This window comes from Mesoplodon bidens (assembly GCF_964165515.1).
Source record: "Mesoplodon bidens genome assembly, chromosome: 18".
NCBI classification, from domain to species: domain Eukaryota; kingdom Metazoa; phylum Chordata; class Mammalia; order Artiodactyla; family Ziphiidae; genus Mesoplodon; species Mesoplodon bidens.
In genome coordinates this window covers 11,403,055-11,425,962 of record NC_138175.1, presented here as the reverse complement: position 1 = coordinate 11,425,962, position 22,908 = coordinate 11,403,055, and the positions used below count along the sequence as shown (strand labels likewise).

The window sequence follows — 22,908 nt, the reverse complement described above, 5'->3', positions numbered from 1 at the left end:
CTGAAGGGATAAGGAAGGAGGACACACGGAGACATAAACATCGGAAGAGAGACAGAGATTCAGACGCAAAGAGACATCCAGACACAGAGAGAGAAAGAGGCTCAGAGACAAGGAGTCGCGGGCAGAGACATTCAGAGCAAAGAAGGAGAATCCAGAGCAGGCCTGTCCTCATCTGCGCTCACCCTCACACTAAATTTGTCGGCTAGGACCGCCTGATGCAGCCCAGGAAAAGAAGATCGGATCATCAGGACCGCGCACTCCTCTAAGCTAGTTTAGACACCCTCCAGGGGGCGGATCCCAGCGGCGGGCATCTTGCCCTACCCTCGTCCAGCCAGTGGTGGCGCTCAGAGACCGGAGGGGCATTTTCCTCAACCAATGAGGTCTCAGAAGGCTCCCAAAGCCTCGCCCACAAGCACCCCAGTTAGGCCTGGGCTCCTAATCTGCATGGCTCCGCCCACAGAGCCCTATCTTCGGAAGTGAGGTCAGCTCGGCCTTTTGCCGGTCTGGGCAGGCCCTGGTCAGCCTACACATTGCCTTTGCAGACTCACCCCTCTGCGCCATGAGCATGTCCACGGCTCGCGCTTGCCTTTTTTCCAGAGGCCGCTAAGCCCTTCGCCTGCCTGAATACCCAGACACCCACGAATACTTCCTACATCTGAGAGGCCCGCCTCTCGCCTTAGAAGCTGAGTCCCATAGGCTGTCCAGCCTGCGCACGGCACTCTGATTGGAAGGGGCGACTGTCCGTCAATCATTTTCTCTCTTGTCAAGACTCCACTCCACCCTCACGCCCCTGCCTTTCCTGGTGGATAAAGGAGGGTGAAGTTGCCTCAATTCTGGCGAGCACGTCTATAGACCAGGCACGGGCATCTATCATGACCTAGGCTGCGAACCTCCTCCAGTTAAGAGAGGAATAGGCTCGAACCTTCGATTGGGTCCAGAGAGATGTCAGTCAAGGGATCGGCGGTTGCAATAGCAATCCGACGCACAGTATTGGTGGAGATACGAAGCTCACAGAATGCGGGCGGAACGGTCGGAGGGGACCGGCTTCGCTTGATTGGGCCATAAAAGAGGCAGTGCCGCCCTCCGTACTCCGGATTGGCTGAACGTGAGCCGCGCCCCCCTCACGCCGGCAACCTTGGGTACGAGAAGTGGCCCGGACTCGCCCGTTAGCCGCTGGTGCGGGTGCGGTGGGAACGAGGGTAGAAGGGGCTCTGGGTTCCGGGCCACATCCGACGTAGACCCGGCAGTGGCGCGCGCCTTCTCTACGGTGAGGGAACACAAGTGGGCGGCGGGAGAGAGGGGTCCGGCGCCCAGCGAGCGAATAAAGTCCGCAACCGGAAGTGTCTTCAGAGCCGCGTCGCACCCGGAAGTGTGGCAAGAGAGCAGCCACACCCGGAAGTGTGATTCTTCCGCGGCTGCGGGAAGTAATGGTACCTGGCCAATTGAGATACGGAGTTAAAACAGGTGTTTATATATCTTTATTTCCAGAGGCTCGGTAGAGCCTCCCTTTTCGTAAAGTGTTGGAGGTTGCAAGTATGTGGTCGTGTTTTTGAATGTCTCATCCTGTTGAAACGCGAGGGGAAACGAGCCCCAGGAGTGTGTACAAGGGGGCCAGGTTCAGTAACAGCTTTTAAGAAGTTTCTTTTGCTGCGGGTCACTCTCCATTCCCCTCCCCCACAGGGATGTGCAGATGGAGGCCGGAGGAGGCACTGCTGCCCCAGCCCCTGGGGACGCGGAGGACTTGGAGGAGATGCGGTTCCCCAGTGAGGAGGCTAGAGACGGTGGAGGGATTTGCAGGGACCTACCCGGTACTGGAGATGCGAGCGTGGAGAAAACAGGTATGCATTCCCTTCACTGGGGTCTTGGAAGGAATCCCTAGGGGGTGTTACTGTTGGGGGAGGTCCATGGGGGACCAGAGGGGAGTCTTTTGGGACTCGGGGAAGTAGTTTAAACCATAGCTTGGGTCAGTGGGAAGTCATTGTGTACTCACGTTGTAGTTTAAATCATTGAGGAGTGAAAATGAAATCAGTGGGTGTCAATGGATGTTCATTGGGGAGCTGGTATGAATTTAGGTAATTGAAGAATCAGAAAGGGATCCGTTGGGGTTAGAGAGGGGCACTAGGGATTGAGGATGTTAAGGTCAGTGAATGACCCAAAAAAAGTTAATAGGGTCAAAGGGGGACTATTTAGAAGTCAGTCCCCCCTTTGACCCCTTTGGGGTCTTTAAATCATTGAAGTGGGAAAGGGGATCAGTGGGGGCCAGTGGGCGCTCAGAGTATTTACATCATTGAGGAGTTGATGGTAGTTGTTGGAGGAAGTCTTTAAGGAACCAGATCTTAGTGGACGTTAATGATGATCATTGATGAGGAGACAATGGACATCAATGAAATTATCTGGAGAGTTAGAGAACCAGTAGGAAGATCTTTGAAGACTCTGGTGTATGTGTAAAGGTATAGAGTGGAGGATCAGCGGAAGTCATTGCAGAATGAGTGCTCATTGACCACTTTGGAATTAGTGGATATTAATGGGGTCATTGGGAAGGATCAGTACACATCACTGAAAATCAGTAATTGGGGGGGGGGCGTCTTTGAGAACTTGTTGGCAAGTATTGGGAGTAGGTACTTGGGGACTGTCAATGAGAAAATGAGGGAATATGAGGTCATTGGGATTTTATGAGGAAAGTATTGATACATAGTTTGCCAGTAGATAACACTGGTTGTCACTGGGGATCAGTGGACATCAACTAAAATAAATGGGAGGGTAGTCAGTAGAGGGCAATGAAATTGTGGATTTCATTGGTGAATGTTAATGATGGTCATGGCGAAGGGCAATAGAGGTCATTAAAGTCCTGTGTGTTAGTGGATGTTATGGTGGTTATTGTAGGGAGGGGAGTGGATATCAGTGAGAATAAAGGGGAGTCACATCAATGAGAATAAAAGTCAGGGGAGTCAGTGGAGGTCACTGGAAGTCTTGGATGTTAGTGGAGGTTAATGGTGGTCATTCTTGGGAATGCAGTGGATATGGAGTAGATTAAATTGTGGGTCGGGGCAGTCATTGAAGACCCAGGTATTAGTGACGTTAATGTGGGGTCATTGGAATGTTAGTGAACAGCAGTGGGAATGAATAGGGGGTGAGGGGAGTCCTAAAGATCCAGATGTTAGGGATAATCATGGCAGAATTTGGATTAATGATCATCACCAAGACTGGGAGAGTCAATGGGGTCATTAGAATCAGTGGACATCAGTGAGAATAAATAAGGGGTTAGGGTAGTGAGGGGCACATTCAAAGACACAGATGTTAATAGATATAATGGTAGCTATTGAGGGGTGAGTAGATACCAGGAAAATAAAAGAGGGGTCAGAGATTAATGGGGGAATCATTGAAGATGAAGATATTGATAATCATTCAGAGGCAGTGGAGTGCTTTGAAGACTTGGGAATGGCAGTTATTGAAAGGGGAATGATTAGTCTGTAGGGATATAAAGGGTTCAGTAATGACAGTGAGATGGGATTATTGGAGTTTTAGGGGAATCGTTGAAACCTAAGTGTTAGTGGATGTCATTGAGGGGCAGAGGAGACACCTGGAGGTCTGTGTCAGCAGCAGGGGGTCACTGCAGGGCTGGTAGGGATTTGGTGGGTCTGCGGGCACATGGGGTTATTGGGAGTCCACAGGCAGATGACTCACCAGGGGCTCCCTTTCAGGATCCGAGGCCAAGGACCAGCCACCCGGCCTGCTGCTCCAGTCCGAGGCTCCATCATGCACCTACGGGCTCTGGGGTCCGGCAGCCTCTGAGAACAGTCCCGTGGGTGGCCCTGAGAGTGGCTCAGGGGGCCAGGGCGGGGACCCCAGTGACGAGGACTGGCGCAGGAAGCGGAAGCACGTGTTTGTGCTGAGTGAGGCTGGCAAGCCCATCTACTCGCGGTATGGTAGTGTGGAGGCATTGTCAACTACCATGGGTGTGATGACAGCTCTCGTGTCCTTTGTGCAGAGTGCAGGAGATGCCATTCGCGCCATCTATGCTGGTGAGCAAAGGGGCAGGAGGCAGAACAGGTGACGGTGACTGGGACTATGGCCGTCTGTCTGGCAGTAGGTCTTTCTGTCTGGCTGGCTGCCTGGGAGACTATCCAGCTAGTTAGGAGTGAGTCAGTGTGTGTGGAGGCTGGCCAGGCGTCTGTCTGTCCAAGGGGTCTGTCTGTCTGTTGGCCCTGCTGGGTTCTGAGTGGTTAACTCACTGGGATCTAGGTAACTGGCTGGATATTTCCTTCTTGCCTAAGAGGGTGGGTTTGGGGGCTGTTGGGCCGAGTTGGTGTCTTTCTAGCTTAGTCCTTGCCGCATCTTCCTCACTCCATGCTGTGTGCCTGATTCCTTGACCATCCCATCATGTCTCTGCATATGTCCAAACTCCCCCAGTTTGTCCTGACCTTAGTGCTGTGTCCCTAGAGTGACCGTGTGGGCTTGGACCAGGAGTGTATGCCTTCCGGGGAAGGGTGGAAGAGCCCCGCCTGACCCCGTCTTGTCACCACTGACGCATCTCTACCCCCTGCCCCTTCCCTCCCCCAGAGGACCACAAGCTGGTGTTCCTGCAGCAGGGCCCACTGCTGCTGGTGGCCGTGTCAAGGACTCCTCAGTCAGCAGCACAGCTGCGGGGGGAGCTTATGGCCGTGCACGCACAGATCGTGAGCACCCTGACGCGCGCCAGCGTGGCCCGCATCTTCGCGCGCAAGCAGAACTACGACCTCCGCCGCCTGCTGGCCGGCTCGGAGCGCACTCTAGACCGGCTTCTGGACAGTGTGGAGCGGGACCCGGGGGCCCTGCTGCTGGGCGCCGTGCGCTGCGTGCCTCTCGCTCGCCCGCTGCGGGATGCGCTGGGTGCGCTGCTCCGACGTTGCACGGCGCCTGGCCTGGCCCTCTCGGTGCTGTCGGTGGGCGGTCGCCTGGTGACAGCAGCCCAGGAGCGGACTGTGCTGGCCGAGTGCCGGCTCGACCCAGCCGACCTGCAGTTGCTGCTGGACTGGGTGGGGGCACCGGCCTTTGCGGCGGGCGAGGCCTGGGCGCCTGTGTGCCTGCCCCGCTTCAATCCCGATGGTTTCTTTTACGCCTACGTGGCCCGCCTGGACGCCATGCCTGTCTGCCTGCTGCTGCTCGGCACCGACCCCGAGGCCTTCCACGACATGGCCACCTGCCGGCGCCTGGTCGAGGACGGCATGCACTCCCTTGGGGCCATGCGCACCCTCAGGGAGGCTGCCAGCTTCTCCAACACTCCATCGGCCAGTGCCTCGGCCTACAGTGTGCAGGCTGTGGAGGCGACCGGCCTCCGGCACTTCCTCTATAAGCCGCTGGACATCCCCGACCATCACCGCCAGCTGCCCCAGTTTACCAGGTGGGCCCCTACCCTGCGGGCAAGTGGCCCGGTGGGAGGGCTTATCTAACTGGAAGGCTCGGCAACTCATAGACATGAGTCTGGAGAGAGAGCCAGCCATGCCCTAGAGAGATGCAATAGAATGGGCCTGCCCGATGCGGGAGGCTTAGCCACCAACCTCGAGAAATCCCCTGCTCCGATGGAGCGGAGGGCCCCAGGACTCAAGGAATCCCCGAGTTTGATGGGGAGCTTAGGCCCTGAGAAGCCTCCAGTCTAATGGGGGAGGCTCAGCTCCTAACTGAACTCCCTAGACTGAGGGGAGATAGGCCAGCCAAGAAAGCCCGAGACTGACCTTGTCCCCCACCCCCGTCCATCACTGCAGCCCCGAGCTGGAGGCCCCATACAGCAGAGAGGAGGAGCGACAGCGCCTGTCCGACCTGTACCACCGCCTGCACGCGCGCCTCCATAACACCTCCCGGCCCCTGCGCCTCATTTACCACGTGGCTGAGAAGGAGACGCTGCTGGCCTGGGTGAGTTGAGTGGGGGGCTCTGAAGGAGTTAATGGCCCCACTTCAAGCCTTCTTTCCCCCCTCCAGCTGTGACAGCCCCCTTCAAGGGCACCACGCCTTCGCCTGGGCTGCGGTTTTGCCTCCAGAAGTGTCCTGGCCACTGCGTGTGTCCGTGAAACCCAGCAGCTGCAGAGTCCAGAATCTTTAGTTCCGTCATTGTGTTGACCGCCCCCTCGGTCAACAGTAACCATCTGGTAAATACCAGAGAAACAACCAGTAGAGAGTCTGGTGGTTTTGGGGGGTTTTTTTCTGGAAAAACAAATTTATTTTTAAAATTTTAAAATTACTGAAAACATTTAAAATGTTCTAAGTAGCAATAACTGTCTCTATCAGACGATACAAGTGTGAAAATGACTAGCGGAAATATGAAAAGATGCATACTATTTCAGGTAAAATTGAAATACAAAGTTTTCCGAATTTCGTTCAGTAACGTGTTTCCAGATATTAGGATCTTCCGCCATCATGTGGAAATTTTTGAACTTACACTTACACAAAAAATTCCTGTATCTGACTGGAGTGTTCCAGTCAATACTAGAAGGAATAAATGAATCCAGTTGTAAACAAGGTAAATATTCTTAGAAGAATTCAGTGAAAGTTACCATGCACAGTTGCTCCTAGTTTCTGTCTTCTTCCAGAGAGAAGATGGTGTTCATTGTAGCTTAAGGAAACTGCACGACAGACACTCAACTTCTTTTTCTGTTTCCAAGATTCTTAGCAGTTATGCCTAGGACTCTCCCAGTTCATGATCTTAAATTTCTTAAATACTCTTTAGTTATCTCTTTCCATTCTTAGGCACTTAAAACACAAAAGTGCCAAATCTGAATTTGTTCTTCACATAAAACAGAAATTAAGTCTTCTTCTTCTTAGACACATGCATTGACACCTGTAGACAAACCACCAGTCTACAGTAGAGTGTCTACTGGTTAGCCACCAGTAGCGTGTCTTTGACTTCCAACAGGCCACGTTATCCACCATCACTGTGCTCGCCGATGTCCCATGAGCCCCGCCCACGTGTCTGCAGGTACCAGTTGAGCTTTGACTCCATGAGTTCCCAGCACTCTTGAACACTACAGGCTTGCTCCCCTGCTGTGCCTTCCACCTGGGGTATCCTTCCCTGGGGTCTCTTCAGGGCTCCTGTCCTCACTTCCTATGGGTCTCTTCGAGGTCAGCTTCAGGGAGTTTGGTCATGTGACTCCACTGGAAATGGCACTTTCCCCTAGATTCTGCAATTTAGTGCATATTTATTAAATCATTTATTTGCATGCCTGTTATGTATCAGGCATTGTTCTAGGCTGAGAATTTTATTTAATTAAAAAATTTTCCTTAGCTTTCATTTTCAAGCAATTTTAGACTTACAGAGAAGTTGCAAAAAGTTACTTTAAATAGGTCCTTCACATAGTTTCTCCAGATGTTAACATAACCACAGGAACTCATTAAATCAGGGAATTAACATCAGTACAATCACATCTTATCCACAGACTTCACTCAGACTCACCACTTGTCCCACTAATGTCCTTTAACTGGTCCAGAATCCAGTCCAGAATCACATACTAGATTTATTTATTGTGTCTCCCTAGTCTCGTTCATTCTGGAACATTTCCTCACTCTTTTTTTTTTTTCTTTTATGACTTGGGCACTTTTAGAAAGTACCAGCCAGTTAGTTTGTAGAATGTCCCTCAACTTGGGTTTTTCTAATATTTTATCAAGACTAAATTGAGGTCATGCATTTTGGGCACGTATATCACAGAAGTGATGTGTCCTTTTCTGCTTCATATCAGGAGGACCACAATGTCACTGTGTCCCATTGATGATGTTAACTTCTATCACTTTATTAAGGTGGTATCTGCCAGGTTTCTCCACTTTAAAGTTAGGGGGTTTTGCCCTTTGTAATTAGTAAATACCTTGTGGTGATTATGTCAGTGTTCTCTTTTTCACCATATTTTCATCCACTAATTTTGTTTGTTTGTTTTTGTTCCACTAATTTTAATATCCATTAATGATTTTTGCCTTTGACAGTTGTTTCTCTGGTATTTACCAGATGGTTACTTTTCCAACTCCATCATAACTTCATTTATTGGTTGAGATTCTACTGTATGGAAGAACTTTCCCTGCTCCTATTTATTTGTTGAATTTTAAATTTTATATTATGGAATTTTCTTGAATTCAGTGGGCTAAAATCTTTTCCTTTCATTTATTTTTGTGCTTAAACTGTCTCTGAGTTAGCCAGCAGGAGCCATGATTTAGCCAGACTGGCCCCTGTATCTTTTTGACAAGTCTGCATGACTGCTTAAGCCCTTCTTACTTTCTGGCACAAGATATTCCAAGCTCATTTTGTACTTTCTCTGTGCCAGTCCTGAAATTGGCCATCCGTCCAATGAGCCCTTGTACCTTTCAGTGGAGGATGGTATTTCAAAAACAAGATCTGGTAGGCCCAGGATTTTAAAGCGGGTGGTCAGGAAATGACATCCACGTGGAAGGGGAGGTCACAGGTCGTGTGGTGTCTCCAGGAACAGTACACCTGGCAGAGGGAAAGGACTGTGCAAACGCCATAAGGTGAGGCTGAGCCTGGTTATGTTTGAGGAACAGCAAGGAGAGGCTAGAGTGGCTGGAACAGAGAGAGCGAGGGGGAGAGCAGAGAGAGGTGATGTGGAAAGGTGCTGGTGACCTGGTCAGGTTAAGCCTCTCAGGTTTGGTATGAAGATTAAATTGCGTTAATCCTCCTATTATGCCCAGGCGCTACAGATGATAGAAACAGGTGTGTGGAGCTTAGACCAGGACTTTGTATACAACCACTGCTCATTAAATGTGAAGCATTGTTGTCGTCGCCAGTGCACAGATGAGTGCACTGAGGTCCAGAGAGTGTACATACACACACACAGAGCCAGCATCACCCAGTGGAAGCCACTAGATCTCGCTGACCCCTTGGCCCACTCATGATACAATAGCATCAGCTTACCCGCTTTAGCCCAGTGACCAGGCAGCACCAAGGAGGAGCTGCTGCCAGGTGCACCTTCCAAACGGGACAGGTATGGGGCTAGGGTGGGGTGGACAGCACCGGGCATGGCCAGCTCCGGCCCAGCTGACCCTGTCTCCTCTCAAACCCCCAGGTGACCTCCAAATTTGAGCTGTACACCTGCCTCAGCCCCCTGGTGACCAAGGCAGGTGCCATCCTCGTAGTGACCAAACTCCTGCGTTGGGTGAAGAAAGAGGAGGATCGTCTCTTTATTCGTTACCCACCCAAGTACTCCACGCCCCCAGCAGCCCCAGCTGCCTCCACGGACCAGGCTTCCCATAACGGCCTGTTTACTGGACCTTGAGAGGCGGAGCTCTCAGCCTGGGCCGTGTGGGGAACCACCACCTTTGGCTTTTACTTACTGTCTCCACCCTGGAAATGGGCCGGGGTGGGGCGAGAGGGGGCAGGTTGCTGGTGGTGGTGTCTGTGGCTGGTCCCTGTCTCCCCGGGCAGTGGAGCAAGATCTGGGGGGCTGCCCACACATGAGAGACGGGTGGCAGTGTGACTACACACAGGTGAGCAGGCTGCTTCCCCAGCCCCCTCCGGCCCCTCCACCTCTGGGAAAGTCCTTAGGACTCCCTCTTCCCCTCCCCTGCCACACCTCCTTCACTTGGATGATGTTCCAGCCTCTGTCAGGGACCGTCTCCTCCAACCCTGGGCACCACACCCTCTGTCCTGCATCAGGGGTCTGCCTCCCCCATGGGATCTCAGCCCTGAGGGTCCAGGGCTGGCCAAGGTCTCCTTGGGTGGCCCACGGGGGTTCTGGAATTGGAATGCAGGACCAGCCTGTGCCCAGAAACGGCCTGAAGATATTTGAAAGAAAAAAACTGCACTTAAAAAGCGTAAAACCGATCCCCATAAGGACATTCCTTTGTGCTTCATGTACTTCATCTTTACCCAGTCAAAAATGACCCCCATCAGTGTTGGCTGCTGCTAATATTAATGAGAAGATGGCCTCCAGCGTCTACCTGTCTGTGTAACCCGGGGCAAAGCACCTGACTTCACATGGTGGCTGAGATCCAGAATTTTTACGTAGATCCACTTACCTTCCACGGCTCATTCTACTCACTCGTGAAATGGAGATACCTAACCTCTCATAGGCTGTTAAGTGAGGATTCGTGAACGAAAAGGGACTCAACGCATGGACATTTGTCCCAGACTTGCACAACACAGGCATCCTAGAGAGGGAGATAGCGAGACCTGCCTGTAATTTCCATGCGTGCACGCAGCACTCACTCGCCAATGACCAAGACCCTAGTTTTGCCCTTCTTTTCTCTAACCTGGAGTTGCAGGCTTCGTGGTGCACGCGTGCGGGCCAACTGTCGCTCGGGGACTCTGGGCTGTCCCCTCCCGGGAGCTGAAAGCCCATCGCTCCTCACCCTGGTCAACTGACGCACAGACACGCACTGGACGCGTGCGCTCTGCACAGCCTCTCCGCCCTCGCGCGATTTTGTTTTTCTTTAAACCAATCATCGTCCCAAGCGCAGGCGCGCCAGTCGTGCGTGCGTTGGAAAATGGCGGCGAAGCTGGAGCCTTCGGAAGTGGCGCCGCCGGAGGTCCTTGAGGAGGCTGAAGGTAGTGAGGGCAAGTGGGCATCTGGCGGCCAGGGTAGAAGGGAGGGAGGCTTCGTCCCCTTACAATAATGAAATATTGACATCAGTACTTAAAGAAGAAAAATTGTAAGCCTTTTATAAAAACAAAAAATGCTCTTCAACAAAGTGCAGATAAATAACGTGTATATTCTCAGCAGCTCGATTAATTGTTGTCAACGTTATTGGCTATATTGCTTACGTATTTTAAAGTAAACAATAGACTAAATACTTCAGTATGCATCTCTTCAAACAAAAGAGGGGTGGATGGTCTCACAGAACCCACTCAACTGCTGCCATAGCTAAGAAAATTAACAGTAATTCCCCAATTTCATCATTTCACACCGAGCCCATATACCACTTTGCATGGACTCTTAAATCTTAATTGTGAATGGCCACTCCCACAGACGGCTTCTTTGGAGAAAATTCTCCAGGGCATTTTGTTGATATTGACACCCCACACCCCAGTGAGAGGAAAGATAAAATTTTCCTAGAGGGAGTTGGAAATTTAGGTCTAGCCAAAAGAAGAAAATCTCCCAAGACCATGATTCCCTGTTAGCCACTAGCATTTTTTTTAATTCTAGAAATTTTCAAAATGTACCGAAGCACAGAAAATAGCATGATGAATGCCCATCACTCTGTATCAACTGTTTCGACTCTTGGCCCTCCTTTTATTTATCTCTGACCACCTTTCCTACATACTCTTTAAACCATCATATTAATGAACACATTGGATTCCATCTTTTCAGATATATCTATGCAGATGACAATAATTATGCACTTGTATATTGTCTGTCTTAGGATGTGAACTTCATGAGAACAGACCATTTACTGCCGTTTCCCCAGCACCTGAAACAATGCCTGCTTGGCATATAGTAGGTGCTCAGTAATTTTTTTACTGCATGAATAATGAAATAACTAACACTGAGAGCTCTCTTAGATTTTGGCCTCACATTGAGTGCAAGCTTTCAACAAGAAATAAGGCAGATGCCAATAAATCTTCCTTATTAAGCACTTAGTATAGCTGCCACTGTGCTTAAAAAAAAAAGGACTATTATCAAATTTTTTTTAAAAAAGAAGTTATGATCAACTTTGCCAGCAATGGAGAAAGTTGAAAAGCATATCAAGTTACGATTTCTAACCCATCAAAATTGGCTTTGGAAAAGTATATCTGGTATTTTCATATCTTCAGTCACCATGCTTGGTAATCTTAGAATACACAGATGTGTGGACCAAGCAGGGTCATTGGAATGTTGCTGATGGAAGCAAAACACAGGAGCAGTCACGGAAATGACTAAATTTAGGCATATCCATGCATTATGGAATGCCTGTAGAGTAGACATTTTTTCTTAAGAGGCAGGAAAAAATAAATTCCAATTTAATTTAATTAAAATTAATTTTAAAAGGAGAAGATGGTGATTCATTAACAGGGAGTGAGCTTCAAAAGAGATCATATTCTTATGAGAGAAAAGCAAGTTGAGATTAAAAAAGAAGCAGTTCAACTACAGCCCTATGTGTGCTGCTTAGAAAAATGTCTGAAGGCTAAAGGCCTAACTGGTGACTCTCAACAAGGGACTTGGATTTTGGGGGCTGTGTAGAGGTGGAAGCGTTTTTGTAATTTTTTAAAAAGGAAAATGTAAGTAGTGCTAAATAATATTAAAATATAAGAGGGAAAATGCTGAATGGCATCTGAGGATCATACATTAATATTGGTCAATATTAATGTCTCTGTTTTGATGGTTATACTGCAGTTACCTGGTAGAGTCCCCTTATAAATAGGAAATATATACTGGAATATTAAGAAATAATGGGTCATGATGCCTGCAATTTATGTGCAGTAATGCTCACAAATGGGAAATCTGATACAAGGGCAAATAGCCCTGTGGCCTATTTCTACAACTTTTATGTATTCAATACATCTGAAATTATTTCAAAATAAAGTGTTTCAAAGGGGTTCATGCTCTATAGCCTGTTTTGTTTTGTCACATTGATTTTTTTAAACTTTTGTCAAGATGTTAGCTGGACTATTTGAAAGATTTACTGATCACCTATGATCTTACTGGGTGACTAGGAATGCAGCGCAGAGGATCATATGGTAGTTCTTTTTTTAGTTTTTTAAGGAACCTCCGTACTGTTCTCCTTAGTGGCTATACCAATTTACATTCCCGTCAACAGTATAGGAGGGTTCCCTTTTCTCCACACCCTCTCCAGCATTTATTGTTTGTAGATTTTTGGATGACGGTCATTCTGACTGGTGCGAGGTGATACCTCATTATAGTTTTGATTTGCATTTCTCTAATAGTGATGTTGAGCATCTTTTTGTGTACTTTTTGGCCATCTGTATGGCTTCTTTGGAGAAATGTCTATTTAGATCTTCTGCCCATTTTTGATTGTGTTTTTTATATATATATATATTGAGCTGCATGAGCTGTTTGTATATTTTGGAGATTAATCCCTTGTCAGTTGTTTCATTTACAAATATTTTCTCCCATTCTGAGGGCATATACCAGAGAAAACCATAATTCTAAAAGATACATGTGCCCCAATGTTCACTATTTACAATAGCTAGGACATGGAAGCAACCTAAATGTCCATCAACAGAAGAATGGATAAAGAAGATGTGGTACATATATAAAATGGAATATTACTCAGCCATAAAAAAGGACAAAATAATGCCATTTGCAGCAACAGGGATGGACCTAGAGATTGTGATACTGAGTGAAGTAAGTCAGACACAGAAAGACAAATATTATATGATGTTGCTTTTATGTGGAATCTTAAAAAAAGGGTACAAATGGGTACAAATTTACAAAACAGAAGTAGAGTCATGGATGTAGAAAACAAACTTATGGTTACCAGGGGATAAGGGTGGGAGGAGAGATAAACTGGGAGATTGGGGTTGACATATACACACTACTATATATAAAATAGATAACTAATAAGAACCTGCTATATAGCACAGGAAACTCTATTCTATACTCTGTAATGGCCTATATGGGAAAAAAATCTTTAAAAAAAAAACAGTGGATATATGTATATGTATAACTGATTCACTTTGCTGCACACCTGAAACTAATACAACGTTGTAAATCAACTATACTGCAATAAAAAAATAAATGCAGTGGAGAGGAAAAACACAGATGGAGCTTTCACAGAAATCGTTCAACAAGCCAGCTGTGAAAGGCATATGGGGACAATCAGGGGAAACCACATACGTTGTGGGCATTTTGTGATATAAATGATCCGATGATTAGTGATGATTGCTAATCTTGTCGGTGTGATTATAGGATTGGAGTCATCTAAGAAAATGTCTTCTAGTAGTTGAGACTTTCTTTTATTTTAGTTGAGACTCAGTGAAGTATCTAGGGATGAAATGTCATGAAGTCTGGGGCTTGCTTGAAAATACTTTAGCACAAGAAAAACATAGCTGAAGCAAATACGTTTTCTTCGGCTGAAGCAAATATTAATGATTGTCAGATCTGGACAATGAGTAAACTGGAGTTCATCATGGTATCCTCTCTACTTTCGTGTGCCTTTGGAAATTTTCATAATATTAAAAACAAAACAAGTAATCACAAATATCTCCCTTCGTTATTAAAGTAGATTTAATTGTTTTTGTTTCATTCCAAATATTAAGAATATTTAAAGAACATAAAAGTCTCCACAGGAGACATACCAACCAATGATACCAGAGAAAAGCAATGAGATTTATGCACAATTAAATTAATACATACCAATCTGTAAAAGATCTCAGACAAGACAAAAAGATGTAAAGCAAGTGAACATACCACCAAACATTTCAACAAAATTTAATAAGCTTAGGTCAAGAAGCCCTGTTCCCCCCCCCCCCCCGAGGCTCGTGGGATCTTAGTTTCCTGATCAGGGATCAAACCCAGGTCCCGGCATTGAGAGTGCTGAGTCCTAACCACTGGACCTCCAGGAAATTCCCAAGAACCCCTGATTTACATCATGAGTTTTAATGGCTGCAAAGAATTTTATCCTCTGAATGTACCGTAGTCAACTAAGATACCTTTAAGTTGCTTCCGTCTTTTAAGATTATGAACAATGGAACAATCTTGCCCATCATCCTTACTTATTTCCTTAAAATGTCTAGAGGTGGAATTTCTGATCCAGAGGAGTTGAGTACTTTTTTTTTTTTTTTTTTTTCTTGCAGTATGCGGGCCTCTCACTGTTGTGGCCTCTCCCGTTGCGGAGCACAGGCTCCGGACGCGCAGGCTCAGTGGCCATGGCTCACGGGCCCAGCCGCTCTGCGGCATGTGGGATCTTACCGGACTGGGGCACGAACCCGTATCCCCTGCATCGGCAGGCGGACTCTCAACCACTGCGCCACCAGGGAAGCCCAAGTACGTTTTTAATATTTACTACCAGAAAGTTTGAAATGAAATGCTGTTTTTGCCTATCCCGTTGGCAAAAGTGACAAAGGTTGAAGATTCCTTTTTTGTTTGTTTGTTTTTTCCGGTTGGGATTGAGGGGAGCAGAATCCTTCACAGGTGGTGTTATGTTCTTCCATCAGGAGGCTTATAATATTCAGTTGGCTTTCGTGGATGTTAGCAGCCATTAGTAAACCATTTCCTAGACCCATCAGTTCTCTAAGAATTTGCAAATTGTGGCCTATAATGATTTTAAAGAAATTCATATGAAATTGTCCTGTCCTACTGCATTGCTTAAAACTTCATACTGATTTTGAACAGCAGTAGCAGCAAAGGTGCATCCCCTTCTCTCACACCTGAATTTCATTAAAGGGATGTCTGTGGTGTTCTTTGACCTCTCAGGAAGAAATGGCCATTAGGGGATTCATCTAGCACACACCATCAACCCTAGAGACACAAGACGGGGTCCTGGGAGTTCCTTGGTGGTCCAGTGGTTAGGACTCCATGCTTTCACTGCCAAGGGCCTGGGTTCAATCCCTGGTCAAGGAACTAAAATTCCACAAACCGTGTGGTGCAGCCAAAAAAAAAAAAAGGACAGGGGTCCTGCAGGGACCCTGCTCTGGCTGGAAAGCTGTCCCTCAGCCTGTCTTTGGTTCAGCCCAGGGGTGTCTTCAGAACCCAGTGAGGCTTTCTTCCTCCCTGCCCAGATTAGCTTGGACCTTTCCTCAGTCCCCTCTCACTGTCACTGGATGCTGTAATTCTGATTTTCATCTCCACAGGTCAGACCAAGTCTTCAAAGAAGACTGAAGAGTTGCTGGAAATGGTGAAGAAGCTGCAGAAAGGTCATGTGTCTCCTCGTGTCTGAGGCTTAGCCTGAGGTTTTGAGTCAGGAAGATGTGGTTCAAACCCACCCTCTCAACTCACAACCTTGGAAAATTATCCCATTGCACTTTCTCCCTCTTATACAATTTAATTCTTTAAACCAAAAACACAACTTCAAAATTCAAGAAGTATAAAGGGATGGAAAACCCTACCCTCCAACACTCATATGCATGCACACACATACACACACGCACACATGCACACACACACACACACACTCACACTCACACACACCCCAGCCATCCATTTCCCTGACCCATAGGCCAGCAGCAACTATTTTTAAATTCTTAGGTATTTTTCTAGACATTAAAAAAAATACATTCTTTGCCCTCCTTTTTTATATACAAATGGCAATGCAAACAGCTTTGCACCTTGCTTTGCTTGTTGATGGGAGACTGGGAGCCAGCCAGCATCCTGTACCCACAACAGAGCTGGGGCAGAGTTCTGGCTGTGTTTGAGGTTGGATCCCCCCCAGTCCATCAGCAGCTTAAAATACTACAATCCACTGGTCTGTTCCAAATAAAGGGGAGTCTCCCCTTCCCCTGACTCTGTGGCCACATGCAAAAGTACATTGGAGCTGCTGCCTAGACTAAACTTAGGTAGAGGAATTGCGTGATTGAAAATGCAGTGACTCTGCCTGTCTCCAGTAAAACAAGGACCCCAGGGATTTGTATCATAATCAGCACCTCGGAGAGCACTCAGTCTCCTGGAAGTCACAGGAGATGAAGCTGGTGGCCTCTGGAAATCCAGAACTTGAACTTAACTCCAGAGTGTCTCATAGGCTGGTAGTGAGACCCAGCGACGGTTGGGCAGATTTTTATCTTGACTCTGTGCTTCCAACCTTGAAGCCGGAGAGGGACGAGGAGGGCTTCCCCTTACGGAGCACTGAAATTTGGACTGTGAGCAGTTAGCGATGACGCCCTAAAGAGACAGTTGATCTCCCTGTCATTGGAGAACTTGATAGCTGTCACAATGAAAAGTGGCATTTTCCCCATATCTCATATGAGGTCAGCACCAGAGTCCAGGTGGACAGAAGCGACAACCCACCCCGCCAGCCTTTTCATGGGGGGGCAGGGGGGAGTCTCCCTTGTCTCCCACCGCATTCAGATTTCCATGTAGAAGCCTCTACCACGTCCCAGGAGGCCCTGGGCGATCTGCCACTCCCACTTCCCCACTTGGCCTCCAGCTACTCCCCCCTAGCTCACTAGAGCCCCATGAGCCACAGCAGACCGCTTGGCCATATATTTTGGGCATGCGCCTCACTCAGCCCCACTGTGGGGGCTTTGCACTCATTGTCCTTCTGTCTGGCATGTCCTCCACTCCACACTCCCCACCCCACAGAGCTGCAGGGCTGTCTTCCTTCACCTCATTCGGGGCCTCTCCACATCTCAAGAGGCACCTTGCTTCACTTTATTTCCTTTCCTGGCGTTTCCTGCCACCAGCATTGACATCATGAATCTTTGTTTAGTGTCCATCTCTCCCACCCAGAATGCAAGCCCTGCAAGGGTTTCTTGCAGAGCCTGGGACACAGCGCACACTCAATAAATGCTGATCCATAGCAGCAGAGACACAGTGGCAACACCCGCCCCCCTCCTTCTGCCTTAGACAGCCAGGCATCTGCCTTCTCTGGCTCAATCTTTCTTTCCTTCTGCAGAGGGAACCCTGGAGCCACAGGTCAAAGACCTGATTAACCGGATTAATGAGCTTCAGCAAGGTAAGCTCCGGAACTTAAGACGGCCAGCTGCCCAAGAGGGACCTGGGCTTTGAAAGCCTCCACTTCCTCATCTATGAGATCCAGGCCCCTCCAGGTTGTCTGAAGATGAGTGTGCAGTGTCATGGTCTGTGAGAGAATAGCAAGGCTAGTGGCTGCACTCACACCGTGTCTTCTTCCCTTTTTTGACCCAGCAAAGAAGAAATCCAGCGAGGAACTGGGAGAAGCCCAAGCTCTCTGGGAGGCCCTGCATAGGGACCTGGACTCCTGTAAGTGGGACCAGAAGAGGGACCCAGAGATCTCATGACCAGTGCTGACATTCCTGTGCACACCTCAGGGTCTTCGCAAGGGCTGTTCCCTCCTCCTGAGAGGCTCTCGTCCTACATAATCCACATTGCCTCGTGCTATCTTGAGTCACCTTTCAGCTCTCAGCTGAAACTTCACCCCAACAGGTCTACCTTGATGGCCCCCTCTAAAAATAGAACACCACCTTCTCTCCCCTGCTTGATTGATTTCTTCACAGCCTTTATTTCTACTTGACATGGTGTACTTTTGTATTTCTCATCATCTCTACCCTCAGTATAAACCATAGGCATCCTACACAAGGGAGCCCTGCAGCTTTTCACCCCTTCGGCACTTACAGGGAGTGTGTGCCCCGAGCGGGAAAAGCTGCACCAGGATGGTCCCCAGCGGGAGATGGGTGCACGGTTGGTGAGGAGATACCTCTCCTCCCCTGAGGCTGTATCATGTCTTCTGTGTGACCTTGGGCCTTCCCTTTGCATGAAGTTGCAGTCGGGGCCCAGGGTGAGGCCCCTGGAGACTCAGTGTCATTGTGTTTTGCAGTGAATGGAGAGAAAGTGCACCTGGAGGAGGTTTTGAGCAAAAAGCAAGGTATTTACCAGCTGCTTCGTCCTCCTTCTTCTACCCCGTCACCCCACAAATGCCTGAAGTTCTCAGCCAGCCAGAGGAACCCCCCTGACTCCTGAGTCAGGGTGCTCCCCTCTCTGCTCAGATCTCTCCCTTGGCTGCCATCTGACTCAGAGTAAGCACTGAAGTCCCTCAGTGCCCTCCAATGCCCAGCACGATGCGAGGCCCCTTGCTTCTACCCAACCCTGACTTCTCAAGAGCTCTCACAAAGCCCCTTGGTCCCCCCCTCCCACAGAGGCACTGAGGACCCTCCAGCTGCCCTGCCAAAGGAAGGAAAGTGAGGCTCAGAGGTAAGAGGTCGTGCCCAGCTCTTCCCCGCCTTTTTCCCCAGCCTGAGGGAGGAGCGGGCAAGAGCTAGGGAAAATAAATCTTGGGCACACACTCCTCACTTTCCCTTTCTATAAAATCGAGTGGCTAGACAAGAGACACCCCTGCTCATCATTAAGTGGTGGTAAAATGAACTCATTTAATCATTCATTGCGAGTTTCCTTATCAAATTTCACCCATTGGTATTATTCTAAGTCTTCCCCTATTGGTTAGCCAGCTCTTCTGCCATCCATTCATTTGTTTATCTGTCTACTCATTTATGACCCCAGCCACCCATTGACCCAGCCGTCCATCTGCCCACCCATCCACCCACTGTCCCACTCATCCATCCATACATCTATCCAACTGTCCAACTCTTCATCCAGACAGACAGCCATTATCTCTCCAGCCTTCCATCTAATCATCTTTTACCCATCCAATCATTCATTCATCTTCTCTCCACCTTCCCAATCATCCAGTTAACCGTTCATTTCTTTACCCAACCATCCATCCAGACAGCTATCCATCCTTCTGACCATCTTTCCTTTATTTCTCCATCCATCCATCGTCCCTCCACTCATCGTGTCTCTAACCAGACATCATCTCTCCAGCCCACCATTCACCCATCCAGTTCACTGTCCACCCAGCCATCTATCCAGCTATCTCTCCATCCTTTGAACCTTTACATTCTTGTGACCAGAGGTCTCAAATGCTGGCACGTCATGATTTTAATCATGTGGTAAAACTTGATGACGGTTAAAGTGTATATATGCTTAAGCGCACCACACCTACCACTGTCTGATGAGCAGTTTATGTTCATTTATCAACTAATTCTCACAATGACAGTACCACCATTTTACATATGAGGAAACAGACCCAGAGAGGTTAACTAACTTGTCCAAGATCACAGTGGAATAGCAGATCCAGGCCTCAATCTAGGACTTTATAATTTATGAAACTAAACTACTGTACCCTTCACAAAGGTTTCTTGGGAAGGCATGGTTTGATGGGGGACAGAATGGACAGGGTGCTAGTGTCAAGAGAGGCCTATAAAGGTTCACATTTGCTCAGAGAAAGGGAGAATGTGGACTCCCAGCCCCTCTCCTGCTGGAAGGAGTGGTGGCTCTTTCAGAGAATATAACTGAGGGTTCTCTTTCCTTTCCCAGGAAGTACATGTTGGTGGAGCACATGGAACAAATTTCTATCCATAACTCTCAGATCACAGAGAGTCAAGGACAGAGGAAGCCGGGGTACCCTGGGTCTAGGGCCTGGGGTGGCGCGGTGTGGGAAATGGGAGTGGGGCTTGCATGAGGGAGAGTTTGTTGGAAGTGGTGCTGTTGGAAGCAAGGCTTGGAGGAAAAAGCCCATAAAGGGGCTCCTAGCAAGGGAGCACCAGGCAAAGATCTGAAGGCCTATGAATGAGAAACCCCCGGACTGGGCCAGGCTGGGTGTCCTAGCACGTGTTTTCTCATTCCTGGATGTTGGCCCCTAGGTTGCACGTGGAAGAACGTCTGGAGGATTTGACAGGCCAGCACAAGGACCCCTGGGAATTCCACGTGAGCCATTATCATTGCCTCAAACAAATCCACTCCTCCCCTAGCTTCAGCGTCTCTGCTGATCAGCCCAGGGTCCATCTACTGCTCAGGCCCAATGCCGAGGGGTAGTCCTTGACTCCTTTCTTCCTCTCACCACCTCAACTCAGTCCTTCAGCTTCTACCTTAAACCCAACCACCTCTCATCATCCCCCACTGCCACACCCAGCATCCATTGCCCAGAGTGTTGCAGTAGCCATTGCTGATCTTGCTTCCCTCCTGCTTGCCTAGAGTGCTTATCTTGCAGTGGCAAATGGGAACTCTGAACCAGACATGGTCAGGGCATTCCCTCGTTCAACCAATGTCTCTGGATGTGTCCAGCAGCATTCCAAAGGGGCCAAGTCTTTGCTGTCCCCAAGTTGGTTAGGAGCAAGGAGATGCATACCCAGACTCTAAACAAGAAAATAAGTAGATCATGTAACGCCAGTGGGGAAGTCCTCTCTGAGCAGGTGTCATCTGAACACAGACACGAGGGAAGTAAGTGAGGAAGCCATGTGGGTATCTGAGTGCCAGTGTCCCCTGGGAGGCTGAACTGTGCCTGGGGTATTTGAGGAAGAGCAAACAGTGGGGCTGGGGGATGAGACAGTGGGAAGAGATGAGGTTTAAGGTACACGGGGACATGGGGAGTGATTGAGGGGGAGAGCATCTCTGCCAGCGCCCGGCCACAGCAGAAGCTGCACACTGAATTAACGGAGAGCTGAATGAATGAATGAATGAATGAACGCCCTAATTCAAGTAAGGACTTTCCGAGAGGCGCGAAGGAGGAGGGGCCAGGAGGACAGCTGGACGGACAGGGCTCCTCTCTCTCTTCACAGATGCTGAAGCAGCGACTGGCCTGGGAGATCCGTGCCCTGCAGAGCAGCAAGGAGCAGCTGCTCACCGAAGGTGGGACTCCTGCGCGGGGTGGGGTCGGAGCCGGGGCGGCCGGCGGGAGCTCCCGGTCCCGCCCATGACGCCCCGCCCACCCGCAGAGAGGCAGACGCGGGCCAAGCTGGAGACGGTGGAGCGGCGGCTGCGCTCGCCGCCCGAGGTCCAGAGCGCCCCGGCAGAAAAAGACAGGTAAGAGGGGAAAGGAGGAGCAGGGGGCCGAGGTCCGCCCCGCCAACACCTCCCCTTCTGCCCCTCCCAGAAGGGCGGGGCCTCCGCGGGCTGGGCTCTCCTCCCTCCGGGGCTTCTTTGCAGTCTTCAGGGCTCAGTGTGTCAGTCGCTTCCTCCCTGTGCCCCCTCCACACTCCCTCTCTCTTCCCCCTCTCCTCTGACCCTTCTCCGCAGGCTGAAGGCGGAGCTGGAGAAACTCGGGGGGCAAGTCCCCGTCCAGACCCAGACCACCCCAGAGGACCGGGCCGGAGAGGTAGAGAGCCCGGGACGGAGGCCAGACGGGTCGAGACACAGCGGGCGGGATCTGGGATCCGGAGCCTCTCTGAGAGGGGGGTGTGCGGGTGCAGGGCGTCCTCGGGGCGGTGGGGACAGGGAAAGGGCAGCGCGGGCCAGCGTGGGCGGGCGCCAGGGCCCCAAAGCCTGACTCCCAGCCCCCGCAGGCCGGCCCCCAGCTCCCCAGCGAGGGCGACGACCTGGCGCCGCCGGCGGAGCTGGCCCTGACGCCCCCCTAGGCCAGTAGGGCCCACCCGGCCCCACCTTCCTTCAAGGCCCGCCCGGAAATAAAGGCGACGTTTGCGGACCATCCTCCAACTCCCCGGCTGAGTCTGTGCCACAGGAGTCGTTGGGGGTGGGGGTCGTCCCCTTCCTCTCTCAGGGAGAAAGGGGAGTGGTTCAGGAAGTCTGGGCGGGGCCTCGCCGGACTCCGCCCACCAGTCCCTTGGTCGGCTCAGGCCGCGGGAGCTCAGTAAACGCCCCCGACAGCTCAATAAGTGGGTGGGTGTCAAGACCACTCCATCTCCACGGCCTCATCTCGGGTTCCTGAACCGTCTGTTTTACCAGTAAGGGCTAGAAGGGACGTGTTAAAAACCCGCTGCAGGTCCTGTCAGTCTCCTGTGGTTCAGAGTAAAATCCCAGCCTCCCAGAGTCCCTGCATTACCCACAGACTCCCTCGGATCTGCCCGCCTACCTGGCCTCGCCTCTCACACCCTCACAGGTTTGCTTCAAGCCACACAGCTGATTTTCCACCCTTCTCCAAGCACCTTGTCATCTCAGGGCCTTTGCCCTGCTGTGTCGTCATCTGGGGTGCCCTTACCCCAGTCTCCTCGGACTGCAGGGCTGTTAAGGATGTCAGCTGCTCAGGAGGCTAGCCTGGGGGACCCAGTTCCAAAGGGCACCTTGCCACCTGCTAAGCACGTGTGGGTTAAACAAGCATTTGCTGAATGTCTGCTTGTGTACCAGGCACTACTGTAGGCCCCGGATTTTAAGTAGCAGGGTCAGGGAGGATGTCACTGAGGTAGTGGTGCCTGAGCAGGGAGGTGAGGGGTGAGGCGAGGGAGTGAGCCCGTAGGTGTCTGGGCGAAGGGGCGCTGGGCAGAGGGGATGGCGCCCGCAAGGGCTGTGGAGGGGACTGAGTTTGTCCAGTGCGAGGAGCATCTGGAGGAGGCCAGTGTGGTGGAGCCGAGCGAGGTGA

General features: G+C 49.9%; 2 protein-coding genes across 4 annotated transcripts; both read left to right on the top strand.

The window, feature by feature from the left end:
• The first annotated feature begins 714 nt into the window (after positions 1-714).
• Positions 715-11,072, top strand: MON1B (MON1 homolog B, secretory trafficking associated). Of its 3 annotated transcripts, XM_081215463.1 has the most exons (7): positions 1,274-1,464; positions 1,681-1,838; positions 3,702-4,022; positions 4,561-5,380; positions 5,742-5,889; positions 6,887-6,949; positions 9,036-9,121. In XM_081215463.1, exons 2-6 carry the CDS (start codon positions 1,691-1,693, stop codon positions 6,926-6,928), a joined length of 1,479 nt encoding a protein of 492 aa, XP_081071589.1. In that variant the 5' UTR covers positions 1,274-1,464; positions 1,681-1,690; the 3' UTR covers positions 6,929-6,949; positions 9,036-9,121. The 3 variants fall into 3 exon arrangements, with proteins under 3 accessions (XP_081071588.1, XP_081071589.1, XP_081071587.1); XM_081215462.1 differs by lacking the exons at positions 1,274-1,464; positions 6,887-6,949 and adding an exon at positions 715-1,267 and having other exon boundaries at positions 9,036-11,072; XM_081215461.1 differs by lacking the exon at positions 6,887-6,949 and having other exon boundaries at positions 9,036-11,072.
• Positions 11,073-16,525: 5,453 nt separating this feature from the next.
• Positions 16,526-22,011, top strand: SYCE1L (synaptonemal complex central element protein 1 like; the record flags this gene model as incomplete). Its single annotated transcript, XM_081215993.1, has 11 exons — positions 16,526-16,709; positions 17,458-17,517; positions 17,709-17,783; positions 18,358-18,405; positions 18,677-18,731; positions 19,914-19,997; positions 20,240-20,303; positions 21,155-21,224; positions 21,311-21,398; positions 21,612-21,690; positions 21,878-22,011. The coding sequence occupies 11 exons, from the start codon at positions 16,526-16,528 to the stop codon at positions 21,947-21,949; spliced, it is 879 nt and encodes a 292-aa protein (XP_081072119.1). The 3' UTR covers positions 21,950-22,011.
• Positions 22,012-22,908: the final 897 nt, after the last annotated feature.

What these genes read in the sequence shown, in the direction of transcription:
- MON1B (XM_081215462.1), top strand. Translation starts at nt 1,691, where the DNA reads ATGGAGGCCGGAGGAGGCACTGCTGCCCCAGCCCCTGGGGACGCGGAG. An exon ending in CATTCGCGCCATCTATGCTG is followed by an intron (nt 4,023 to 4,560) that starts GTGAGCAAAGGG and finishes TCCCTCCCCCAG; the next exon opens with AGGACCACAAGCTGGTGTTC. An exon ending in AGGAGACGCTGCTGGCCTGG is followed by an intron (nt 5,890 to 9,035) that starts GTGAGTTGAGTG and finishes TCAAACCCCCAG; the next exon opens with GTGACCTCCAAATTTGAGCT.